The sequence below is a fragment of the Neofelis nebulosa genome, chromosome 13 (genome assembly GCF_028018385.1).
Source record: "Neofelis nebulosa isolate mNeoNeb1 chromosome 13, mNeoNeb1.pri, whole genome shotgun sequence".
Taxonomy (NCBI): Eukaryota; Metazoa; Chordata; class Mammalia; order Carnivora; family Felidae; genus Neofelis; species Neofelis nebulosa.
In genome coordinates, this window is record NC_080794.1 from 67,695,570 (window position 1) to 67,707,979 (window position 12,410).

The following is a 12,410-nucleotide window of genomic DNA, read 5'->3' on the forward strand; positions in this document are numbered from 1 at the left end:
TTGTGACGTCAGTCATGCAGGGGGACCTGAGAATTCAGCTCTTTACAAAAGTAAGATGTTTGCTATGTATAGAGTGAGGAAAGTTTGCTGGTTGGAAAACAGCTAAGCACTGTGTTGGTGGCATAAAGATATTCAAGGTCCAAGTGGGGCCTTATGATTATTGGAGTAAAACCTCTTGTATTTGATGATGAGAAAATGGGGCTTGACAGACCCTCTTCTCTGCCAAACTCTAGTCAGGACCCTCTGAGTGCTTTGTTAACAAGGCCCTGTCCTTGGGTGTGTTCAGCTTTTACCCAGTTTCACCATGAATCCTGCTAAGCCAGTTTAGCTAGAATCCACCCCCCCCCCCCTCAATATTTGACAATATTTGATTGAATTCCTCATCCCCTACCAGGCCCTAGGTGATGTCTGATTACCCTGGCATGCCTTCAGTAAGAATCCTCTCAGGTCAGTTTAGAAAAGAATTACTCTACCTTCTAGTAATGATCCATTCACTGACTCCCACCCTTCTCTTTGGCTGTAAATTCCTTGCTTTTTGTTGTTTTTATAGTTGATCCCAGTCTCTCTTTCCTATTGCAGAACCCCATCACAGTGGTCTCTATACTTATTGCCATTTCCCTGAATGAAGTCTGCCTTACCATTTTAACAAGTGTCTGGGTAATTTTTTTCTTTAACAGGCATAGAGAATTGGTTTGTCCAGGGAACACTTTGTGTATGCTTTAGAGTCTAGATTTCCAGACTCCAGATTCAATGTTCTTTCTCCACACCATGTTATCTTTAGGCCTTCAAGAGTACAGAATCAAGAAGTGATTCATCCTACAAAATATTTTATTTGGGTTAATAAAAGTATGCACCTGTCTGCCTCTAGAGATTAAGGTGTCTCCTCCCTGCTGTGGAGAGGAAAGGAGCTTGGAGTGATTGATCATTTAACCTTGATGCTAGTGCATGTGAACTGTAGGTCCTTCCCTGGAACCAGATGCTGCTAGACCTTTCCAATTGTGCCAACATCCAACTTTATGAAGTTTTCTAGGTCAGGCTATGTTTTGACTTGCTCCCAGATGTTAGCAGTTGGTCAAGAACTTGTGACCACACATTCATTCTTGCAAGTAAAGACAAAGCAAAGCAAAGCAATACACAAATCAGTACATTCAGCACTTGCTTTGCACCAGAAGTGGTGCAAGGCATTGGGGCTGTTATAAGAAATGGCTTTTTCCCTTAGGGACTTACAGTCAAGGAAGAGATCCCAGAAATAAAAATAGTATGACTGAAACCATAGGATAAGTGCCAAAATAGAATTATATACAAGGTGATACGAGAACACAAAGGAAATCTTGATTAATTTCCCAGTGGGGAAGCTGGAAGGAGGGTGATAGTGGTGTTGAGGGTTGGAGATGAATGCACCAAGAAGAAGAAATAGAGCAGGGATAGTTCAGGCAAAGGGAATGATATGTGTAGAAATGGAGGGAAGTGAAAATGCAAGACATTCAGGAAAGTTTAGTGAGGCTGGAGAGAAAGGGACAGGGAGCAGATGGCTGGAAATGAGTCTAGTAAGGAAGATTAAAGCCAAATTTGACAAGACTAAGCTTGGAAGCTACAAACTCATTGTGCGTAGGCAGTGGGTTAATTACTACGAGGGATGAGATGGACAGAGCTGGGAGGTTGAAATATAGCCTGATGACAGCATGGAGGATGATGGGGCGGGGGAGAAGGCTAGAAGAAGAGCATCCAGTTGGGGAACTATTGCAAAAATAATGATGCATGAGCCACAGCATCGGGGTGAGGATGAAAAGACCAAGGGTCCAAGTTATTTAGGAGATAGGATCATTAAGACTTGGAGACTGAGCTGGGTTTAAGAGATAAAGGCAAGGAGAAAGATTAGGCGTGATTCCCTGTGCTTAAAGGTAGACAGGAGACAGAAAATAAGTCATTTTGAGGTGGGGGCTGGTTATAAAAGTTACCATAGCCACTGACCATGTGGAGCCAGTAGCCTAGGGAGGGATTTGAAATGCTGATGTTTGTTTATTCAGTAAGCATGCTGAGGGTATATGATGTGTGAAGCCTGGTTCTGTACATTTTGGGGAAAGGAGAAGTGAATGTCCTTTTTATTTTTGTTTTATTTTTTTAACATTTCATTATACCTACATCCTTTTGGGAGGTTTCCCATGTGTTCTATTTTTGCATCTTTACAAAGATCTTGTAAGACTAAATTACCCTGAATCTTTTATTTGAGAAACCTGAGGCTCTAGCAGACTAAGTAACTTGCACATGGTCATGCAACCAGAGAGCCGTGGATCTAGCAATAAAATAGAGATTTTGCTATGCCCAAAGTTCGTGTTCTTTCATCTCACCGTAGCATTCTCTGTGGTTCCTTGCCCACCGGGAGCTTATGTGGTGCTAGGGGAAACAGAACTTAAAGAAATTCAACATAACAATATCAAAAGAGCCGAAAGGAGGCATGGACAGTGGGCTTTGGGCATGTAATGGGTGGGGAAGCTTGTTCTTGTGCAGAGAGATGAAAGTGACTGGGAAGAGGGCTAGTGAAGCCTTAACAGAGGTGAGGGTGGACATCCAAGCTGGGTGTGGGGACACGGAATTTGCTAGATTAGATGGGGGTGGGGATAATTCTTAAAGGTCATCAAATAGTACAAGCCTTGGCTACTAGGCTTGTAAAAATAAGATGTAGGCCAGGACAGGAGCAGATTCTGGTGAGAAGGTGGATGAAGAATCCAGGAAAAGGCAGTTACTAGGGGAGGCACCCAGCTAGAGCTGGGATCTGAGATTTGAGACAGAATGCAGGCACCCATGAGGTTGGGTGACCATAGAGGAAATAAACTGACCTCTGACTTTCTAAAGCCTGGGTGGGAGAAGTTTCGTGATCTAGCCAAGGAAGGCAATGAGGGAAAGACGAGTTGGGGAGCTGATGATACCGGTTGTTTGAAGAGGGAGGGGGGCAAGTGAGGGGTGGAGTTGGGAAGTGAAGTAAAAAGCGTGATAGCGAGCCTAGCTCCTGGGGCCTCCCCGTTTGGCACCCCTTCTCCTTCCTCCACCATGGAAAGGTGGGGTGGAGAGGAAGGAGCCTGTGGTTTGGCCTGCCTTTGTTCTCTGAGACCTGACTTGTGGCTTTGGTATAAGGTCAAAACCCTGGAAATGAGGCCCAAAGGACAAACAGGGTAATTGGAATAATGAACTGTTGGCAGTAGTTCAACAACATTGACTTTTCACCCTGACACACCATTGCTCCTCTGTGAAGGCTCACACCCTCTGCCTGCTGCGGCCTGATTTGGCCACTGGACCGTAATGGGCTTCTTTCCACCAGAGGGTCCCGAGCCTCAGGCTCAGTGGAGGGGGCATGAGGTTGGCTGGACTCCAGTGACCTCAGGAGGCTGTCTGGCCTTTCACATAGCTCCTTGTGCCCCTGCACAGCACCAAGAGGGACTGAAGGTCCCTGGGCTGAAGGTGGAGCAGGAAGTCCCCAGCAGCAACCTGTACCCACAGTCTCACAGAGGGCAGAAAAGGAGGTCTCTGAGAAAGGCTGGGAGCAAAGGGGACTGAGTTTAGGTAGATGCAGTGGTCTAATTGCTCTTCTAAAATTAATGGGGCCTTTTATCTCTGAGTCACACCTGTGATTTGGGAACCAAGGTACGAGTTGACGGAGAGCCTGGCTTCCCTTTGAATACAATCTCCCATTTGGTGAAACATCTCTCCCTTTGTTTCTCTCTTACCTGCAGATCAACAGACTATGGCACCACCTATGAGAAGCTGAATGACAAAGTAGGTTTGAAGACTGTCCTCAGTTATCTCTACGTCAATCCCACCAACAAAAGGAAGGTAAGACTAGGGGTCAGGGGTCCTGACCGCTCCCTGGGGATGGAGAGTTGTAGTAGGGCTTCCTGGGGCCAGGAGTGAAGAAGAAAACCCACAGCCGTGGAATCAGAGAGGGCCCGCTTGATATCCCAAGGAGAACATCACAAACGCTGCTTATAATTCTAACAACTCCCTCAATACTAGTAATTTCAACAACAACAGTAAAATTATATAACTAGTAAGGTGTTCCTCTGTGCCAGGGATGCCTTATCTCGTTTATGCTCACAGCGAATCTACGCGCTAGACATTATTATTGTCCCCATTTTACAGATGAAGAAACTGAAGCTCAAAGATATGAATTTTCTAGCCTAAAGTCAGACAGCGGTGAGTAACAGCTTTGTGATTTGAGGATGGATATGCTTGTTTCTTGAATTGGCTTCTTCCACAGTTGCCCTCTTGCTGGTCTGTTTTCAGACAGCGCCTTGGAAACGGGGAGTCTGTTTCTGCCGAGGGAAGGAGAGGCAGTTCCTGGATTCACCAACTTGATCTAGAACAGCTGCTGAGGCAGGAGAGAGCAGACCTGGCTCCGGTGGCCCCTTGGCTCTCTGACTTTCCAATGGACTCAATAGCCAGGATGTGGAGGAGATCATATAAGGCCAGACCTTGGTCATGGAGACCCATTGGGAGGAAGGGTCCTGGATTCCATGGAATAATGGATGGTTTTAGAAAATAAATACTGTGTAATATGTTGGCTCTGGGAAGAGGTGATCTTACTGCAACTAGGAAGGCACTGCTCTTTAGAAACTTAGGCAGGCCGAGCCCCTATAAACATACCAGCTTTCTAAAAGGCTGTTTCAGTGTTTCTAAAAGGCTGAAAATGTTACGGAACCAGGCTGGAACGCTGGTGGAAAATCCAAGTGGCACTCAGAGATCTTGGTGGATCAGATATTTATTTAACACCGGTGGGCTCAGAGGAGAACGTTTCTCCAAAGATCTGAGCCCGAATGCAAGTGGGAATGGTAATTTATAGTTGTCAGCTTCCGTATCTGTGGGGGTTTTTGCACGTGCAGCAAACAGGGCAAGAAGAACCCGGAAGAGGGGTCTCCAAGCTAGAGACGAGAGCTTATTTTAGTCCCGTTGGCCATCTTATAGTGTAAAACTTTATTAATTTTCCCAACACTCCCCCCTTTGATGCCTTTTTAAAAATCTTTTATTAGGCATCACTTTTTAGCTCTAGGGGTTGGTACCCTCGGAGGGCTAAGATACTGCTGCAGTTTGGCGAGCAACAGTGTTTTCAGTAAAACGTACCAGGGTAGTTAGTATATGGGGGCCGATGGTCACAAGTAAAATTAAGGAAAGGAGGGGCCCTGCCAGGGCAGGGAGCCAGGATGCCCAGTCTGTGAGATCCCATACTCTCCATTGACTGATATTTTTCTGTTGTCTACATTGAATTCTTTCCTCGAGTTCCTTAGCCTTAGTCCTGACGATTCCTGATTGGTTTACAAAATAGCAACATTCCGCCCCGCCCCAGGAAGACACAAGTCCCTCCTTTTTCTGAAGTGAGGAGGTGGAGGGCTCGCCTGTTTTGGAGGGACACTGCTACCAGGGAGTTTGTTTGGCTTTGTCAGGTTACCAGGGAGTCTGCCATCCGTTCCACATCCAGCTTGTTGGTGCAGTCCCTATTAGCCCAACAGCAAGAAGCAAGATTAGGGCTATGACACCAGTAAGGGGCAAGGGCTGGCCGAGTTGCATCCAAACCCCTGGGCTCAGTCCACACGTTGATTCCTCAGGCTTTTGCCATGCGCAGGCCAGCCAGCTTCCGGGGTGTGGCTGGAGCAGGGCTGGAGATCTCAGGGGCCAGTGTCTTTTTGAGGGTCAGTTTAGGTGGGTTGACTGGATCTGGATCACTTTGCCACGTTGAGGGTTCCTCTGAGTTGGCCTTCTTAGCTCTGGAGTGATCACCATGGGGTGATACCCGAAACTGAGTCCTCTATTTGGTTGTGTGTCTGTAAAGTCCACCTCCAAGTCTTCAAAAGGGGCGGGTTTCTGGTAACTGTCAGATCAGGTTTAGGGAAGATATGGTTTGCATATGTAGAGATCCATCCTGTTTTCTAGCTGTTTAAATAATCATATGCCCATAGGGTCTTAGTACTATCCCCACAGAATAACAAGCACAGAAGATTGTCTATACACGAAATACTGTGACAATTTTTCTGAAGTTTACCTCAAATTGTCTAGTTTAGGCAAACAACAAACATTTAAAGACAGTCAGAACTAGAATTTAACATCCTTAACGGTGCATTGTTGAAACATAGTCTTTTTATTTTCTCTCTAAACCAGCCCCCCCTCCCCCGCCTTTCTAGAGATAGCCAAATTGAGACCAATGCATTTGTAGAACAAGTCCAGTCTTAACAATCCTGGCCTAATTATTTATGCAAGCTCACCAATAGCGATTGATCGTGAGGATCTTTCAAAGTTTGCTTTGCTGGAACCTTTTATCAGGAATCTCTTGGTTGAACTTTTAGTAGCCTCTCCAGGCCAGAAGCCAAGCCAAATACTTGCCATCAGACAGGCCTGCGATACCTGTACAATTGGGAAAATTCCTCTTTATGAGGTCCCCAAGATATCCTGAGGTTCCTGCACCTGCCAGGAAGTGACCTTCTTTCATCACCTGGTGAGGCTGCTGGGAACTCTGTAAGCAAGGTATCAGGCCAACATTTCCAGGGGGCTCTATGGCCCCATGTTTCATAAAGCCAACCTTAGTTCCTTAAAGCTGTCTGGTCATATCTGAGTCTATGAATGTCACTCTCAAATATGACATTCCAGTCAAAGCCTTGGTAAAATAACCAGTATTTCCAATGGTGATCTGTTACAAGATGAACAGATTCTTATTGAACTTATGCAAACAACTGTAATTGCCATGAAAGAAAGAATACTCACTGAGAGTTTTTGAATTTCAGGGGAGTTATGTAGAGAGAAAAGATAAATGCTTCAGTTTACAAATGAATATTTTATGACATTTCTGTATGTCATAGATATCTTAAGAGAAAGTTTCCTTAATCTGGAAGAGAAAACATCAGAGAACAAGCAATATTTTCAACAAGAATCACAAAACTATAATCTTCCTTAGTTCATTTAATCCCATGTTCCTAATTCTTGTTCAATTTGAATGCAGCTTTTTAGTTCTGGAAATTCTTACCCATTTTAGTATTAATCTTAAAGATGTCAAATACCTGTATTTGTCTCTAAAGTCCTTTTTATAAATCTCCTTGAAGAAGAAACACGTTTTGTGGGAGAATAAGAACAATTATAAATGACAAAATCTCAGAAATAGACATTGTTAAAGATCTGATGAGAGTTCATTATGATGCAATTGACAAAGAAATTCGGTTATTTCTGTGACACATAACACTTCAAGTAATCAGAATATTAAGTGATGACCTTATACCAAAACATTAAAACTTTAGGAATTGCATATATATTTGGGCAGTTACAGCATTACCTGTGCAGTACAACCTAAGGTTTACCATCGTACGACAGTGCCTTTCCAAGTAACTTAGTATCCCAAATAAAAGGGCCTAATTGGTCAAAAGACTTCATTTGCCATTTAAATCCCGGGAAGTTTGTTAAAACCTTAGGAAGTTATAAGTCCATCCTAAATAGGATTACAGATCATTACAAACCTTAAAACTTTATTTAACCAAGGTGGCAGTAAAAGATTCTAAAGGTGAGTGTGTGGCATTATATAGTTGTTACCGAAACCTAGCTCCTTTAACATTGAAAAGTTTTAACTAAGTAATCAAAGACCTGATAAAGATGACACATAAAACTTTGGTTTTCCTGGAAAATAAACCTTTGTTTGCATTGTCTTACCAAGAGCAGATCAACAGTCCAGGAAAACTTTGCCATTTGAGGAAAGAGAAAAGCAGAATTTTAACCTTATACCAGTGTACTTTTAAAATTCCACTTATCTCAACCTTCTACAACTTTCCTTTGCCTTCAGACTTTGTCCTACAGCTATTTCTCTCCAAATAACCAGTCTCATTTAGGACAAAATTACTTTCCTCTACCCTCAACAAAAATGTATTTCCATTCCTTATATCTTTCTTACATACCTCCTACTTTCCTACATACAGGGTTGCTTTCCTTATTCCCATCAGTCTTAAGTACACTTAGCAGAATTTTAACTCTTAGGAAACTTTAGTCTCCAATTGAGGACTTAGTAACCAACTGAGAGGTGTTTACAATGAGAATTTTTTTAGATGGTAAATTCATGAACCAATTAAGTACAAACCATGTTTTCCAATAGGTCCAAATAGCCTTAATTTCTCAGCAATATGAAGTTAAAAAAACAAACCTATGTTCAGTAATCAAAGCTTTAGCATTTCCATCCTATTTGGAAAGTTTCAGGTTACTAAGGACCTTGAAAGTTATCTCAACAATTACCCATGAAAACTTTGAGACAGACAAAATTAACTATCATTAATAAATTGCAACAGAGATAACATGAGCTTATTTGACCTTTGCTGATAACTTTAAAGACAGGGCCAACAAACTTAAATTAGTTTCAACACTGAATATGTTTCACCTGCGTCCACTTAACAGTCCATCAATTTTTCCCCATTGTCAATTTTCACCTGGGGCACCAGTGGAGGTATCTGAAATGGGTGGTCCTAGAGGGTGCACTTTGCTCCTTGACCTGGAGGGTGGGAGGAGGAACCAATGGTGCCAGAGGCACTGAGGGTGGTCTAGGACCACACCCAAGTTGGTGCAGAAACATGAGGGGGAGGGGAAGGCAGAAGCAGCAACTGCTTGGGAATATTCCTTCAAGTCTCCATCCCCAGGTAGACTAACCACAGTTGGCTCCAATTATAGCTGTTAACCTGGGAAATGAGGGAGAATCCCTCACATCTATTAGGCAGAGGAACAGGGAGAGGGAGTCAGTGTCCCTTTTAGTCTGATTCTATTTCAGCCAGACCAATAAGGTCCCCTTGAGGTTCCTCCTGATACCGGCTGGGTTTCTGGGACTTTCCCTGGTTGGGACCCTTATTCTTTTAATGTCCTTTCCCCTTGCAGTAGGCTTATTGACCCCTTGCTAAGGAGGTTCTGGGCCTCCCCGCTTTTGGTGGCTAGACCTTCCCCGTCCTTTTGTTTTGGCTCTTTTGTGCCTCTGGAGCAAACAGGGTGTAAGCCTCCCATATTCTCTTATAATAATCCCTGGGGGAATCCCCTTGCTGCTGGGCATATTTATGGGCTTCTCAGCCCCTGCTCTGATCGCCAGGAGTACAGACTCTTGGTACCCATGGATGTGGACCTACATCTGGAGAGCGCCTGCACCTGGCTGAGGATGCAATCTGGTCACTGGTCCCTGTGGAGGAGGGTTCTCCGGGTCCCTGAGGGGAGGAGAAATGGGTGGTATTGGTGGTGGAGGAGAGACAGACGGGGGAGCGAGCCCTGTGAGTCATAAGGCAGCAGAAGGATGAGATCTTCCTTCGTGTCTCCTGCAAACACTAGGGGAGCAGTGGGTTGCTTCTTTGGCTCTCTGGGTGAGTCTCCGGATAAAGTGGCTAAAACCTTTGCCTGACTCCGCTTGCTATGGATGAATCGCACCCAAGGCAGAGGATTTTGGGCAATTTCAACCAGTCGATGTATGGAAATTGATCAGGGTGACCTGGGTCCCTGGAGACAACATGCTAGATGCAGCAGACCATTGGGACATCCAAGGTTCCTTCACAGGGTCCTCCTACACCAAAAGTGGGCCATTCTAACTCACATAGGGTCCTTAACATGCCAGGGGTTATCTTAATTTCATAGTCTTCCAAAAACTCCTTCTTTGCTCTGTCCTGACCCCATAATGTTCCTGTGAGGCAGAGTCACAAAGACAGAGGGATCGGGGTGCTTCCTTTAATGAGGAGATCAGTCAGATGCCTGTCTGGCCGTGTCCCGAAGGAACCTAGGTGACGCTCAGCCGTAACGGTCTCAGCTTTGTGACTCATGATTAGAAACTATTCTGATGCCACCATAGACTTTGTGCCATTCACCACAGAATCTCAGACGGGCCCATTCAGACTCTGTGGGCTTTGGGGACCTTAAGGGTATCCACCCACGGAGCCACAGAATCGAACTTGGCAGGCAAGCTAGACCGAGTTGCACATTCACACTCACATACACACCAGAGGTTATTACATTCCCTCCCACGGAATTTCTACCTGTGAGACTACTGAAGTGTCTGGGGACTGATCAGGTCCCCCTTCCACTCTTGTGAGTGGGCCTCACTAGATTGGGCCCCAGTCTTACCAGTTCCGATGTCGGGTCCAGATCCTCGCCTGCCAAGTCTCCTTGAGTCGGAACGGCAGAGCAGGGCCAGCCTGAGGCAACTGAGCGGGACACTGCCGAAATTCAAGCAGGGCGTGTCTTCTCCCTTGCGATTCCTTGTGCCGTCACCGCCTCGCTGTTCTCCCAAACCAGTGGCAACAATGGGTCAGCACAGTTGGGTTTCCTGGTCAGGGAACCAAATATGTTACAGAACCAGGCTGGAACGCTGGCGGAAAAACCAAGAGGTGCTCAGAGATCTTGGTAGATCAGAGATTTTTTTAATACCAGTGGACCGTTTCTCCAAAGATCTGAGTGCCGAATGCAAGCAGGAAGGGTAATTTATAGTTGTCAGCTTCTCTATCTGTGGGGGTTTTTGCCTGTGCAGCAAACAGGGCAAGAGGAACCCGGAAGAGGGGTCTCCAAGCTAGAGAACAGAGCTTGTCTTAGTCCCACTGGCCATCTAATGGTGTAAAACTTTATTCGTTTTCCCAACAAAAATGGCACTGCCAAGATCTCTTGTGATCTGATTTGCATTCCCCCAGTGGTTTTCTAGCCTTTTCTTTAGTGAGAATAAGTGCAGGGGTGAGCTTGAACCCATTGTGCAGATGTCCCTGATCTCTGATTCCAACCTGGTGGAGACCAAGCGGGGGTGATGATTGTTTATGCTACTCAAAGCAGAACAGCTTTGACTCAAACCCTTAGCACGATAACTCATATCCCCCTCTTCTCCTCACTTTTGCCTCCACAGCCCCAGCAGAGGGAGGAAGCAGAATGGGTGACACCTGGTTCAGTGTTGGTGACGGATACCCAACGATCTAGCTAGGGAGCCCCAGACCTGAGACTGTGCCCACCAGTCAAGTGCCAGGACTCAGATGATCATCAGGAGGGCTGTTTAGATACCCGTTGCTGGCTTTAGTGGAGCCGTTTGTCTTTCCTTTTCCCCAGAGTCTGTCTTTCACACAGTTTTCAGTATTGTCATGTGACTTCTTGAACGTTAGAGCTGAAGGGATCATAGATTTTATTTATACAAAGAGTTATTAACAGTTGTTGAACTTCATTGCTTCTGTGAAAGTGATCAAAACTCTAGATCTCTTCTCTTAAAACCTGCCCCTGACATAAAACTGGAAAACAGTTTTTAGCATTTTATAAACAGCTGGAATCTCACCCCTGGACCAAAGATGTCCGTGGAGTCTCAGTTCAGAATCGTTTATCTGTAATCATTTTACAGATGACGTTTACAGGAAGACAGAAGCCAAAAAGCCCACATAACTGGGTGAAAAAAGGAGCCAAGTTAGAGGCCAGGACTCATGATTCTCAGTCCGGATTTCTTTTCTCCAGACCACACTTTGCACCTTTTCTTTCTGTGCAGTCACAGCCTAGTATTTTAAAATTTACAGTCTAGTCTTGTCTTGGAAGCTTGGGGCAGTTGCTTCGTGACTTCGATTAAAGCTGGTGCCCTGTCCATGATGGACACATGATAAAACTGGACCCAATCAATTCAGAAGTGATGTGTCTCAATTCTGTCTCTGCCCTTCTCCCTTCATTAAGAAGGAAGCTGGAGCCCACAGACGATAAATGTCCACCCAGGTCACTCAGCTGGTTGGTGGCTCCGTTGCCAGTTGGTCTCATGACTTGCAGTATAAAGCTTCCCACAAGTGACGTGGGGTCAGATGGAATTACATCTCAGGGTGTGTGTGCTCTGGGAGAAACAGGAACTGGTTTGTCATTTGTCATGTAGCAGATGCCCTTCAGCACTGATCTCTGACCTATGACCACAACAGAATTAATCATATTTTCACGTAGATGATAGGTCAGCCCTCTCATGAGGATTCTCCCAAGTGGGATGTGGAGGGTCACACCTGTTTGCATCCATTTTGGTGGTCACCTGTCAAGTCTGTTTCCTGTTGGGTTTCTATTAATGTCTTCTTTGGTCTTTTGCTGTTTTTCTTGACCTCTGACTTCTTTATCTCTCCCTGCTACAGCCTAGATGTGCTTAGACCTGCAGGGAACAAAGTTGGTGAAAGCAGATGCTGGGGTCAGAAAGAACAGAGAGCTAGGATTGAGAGACTACTGGAGTAGAGATGCTGTCTCCACTTATTCATCCTAGAGGTGCCGTCTACCCCACAGGCTCTCTGGAGCAGTTTCTCATGGGAATTCATTCCCACTTAACAAAAGTTGGACCCATTTTCTATGTCTTCTCTGAGAAACGCCATTAAAGCACAATTAATTCCCACTTAAGAGGTACTGTTGCCCAGAAAGTTAAAAGCATAGATATTTTCTTCACACAGATT

The 12,410-nt window shown here is 45.0% G+C and overlaps 1 protein-coding gene across 3 annotated transcripts in view; it reads left to right on the forward strand.

Moving 5' to 3' along the window:
* Positions 1-12,410, forward strand: part of SORCS3 (sortilin related VPS10 domain containing receptor 3) — a 596,149-nt gene that overhangs the window by 254,200 nt on the left and 329,539 nt on the right. For all 3 annotated transcript variants that reach the window (XM_058697711.1, XM_058697712.1, XM_058697710.1), the window contains exon 3: positions 3,729-3,828. In XM_058697711.1, coding sequence (XP_058553694.1) covers positions 3,729-3,828 — 100 coding nt within the window. The remainder of the gene's footprint in view (positions 1-3,728; positions 3,829-12,410) is intronic.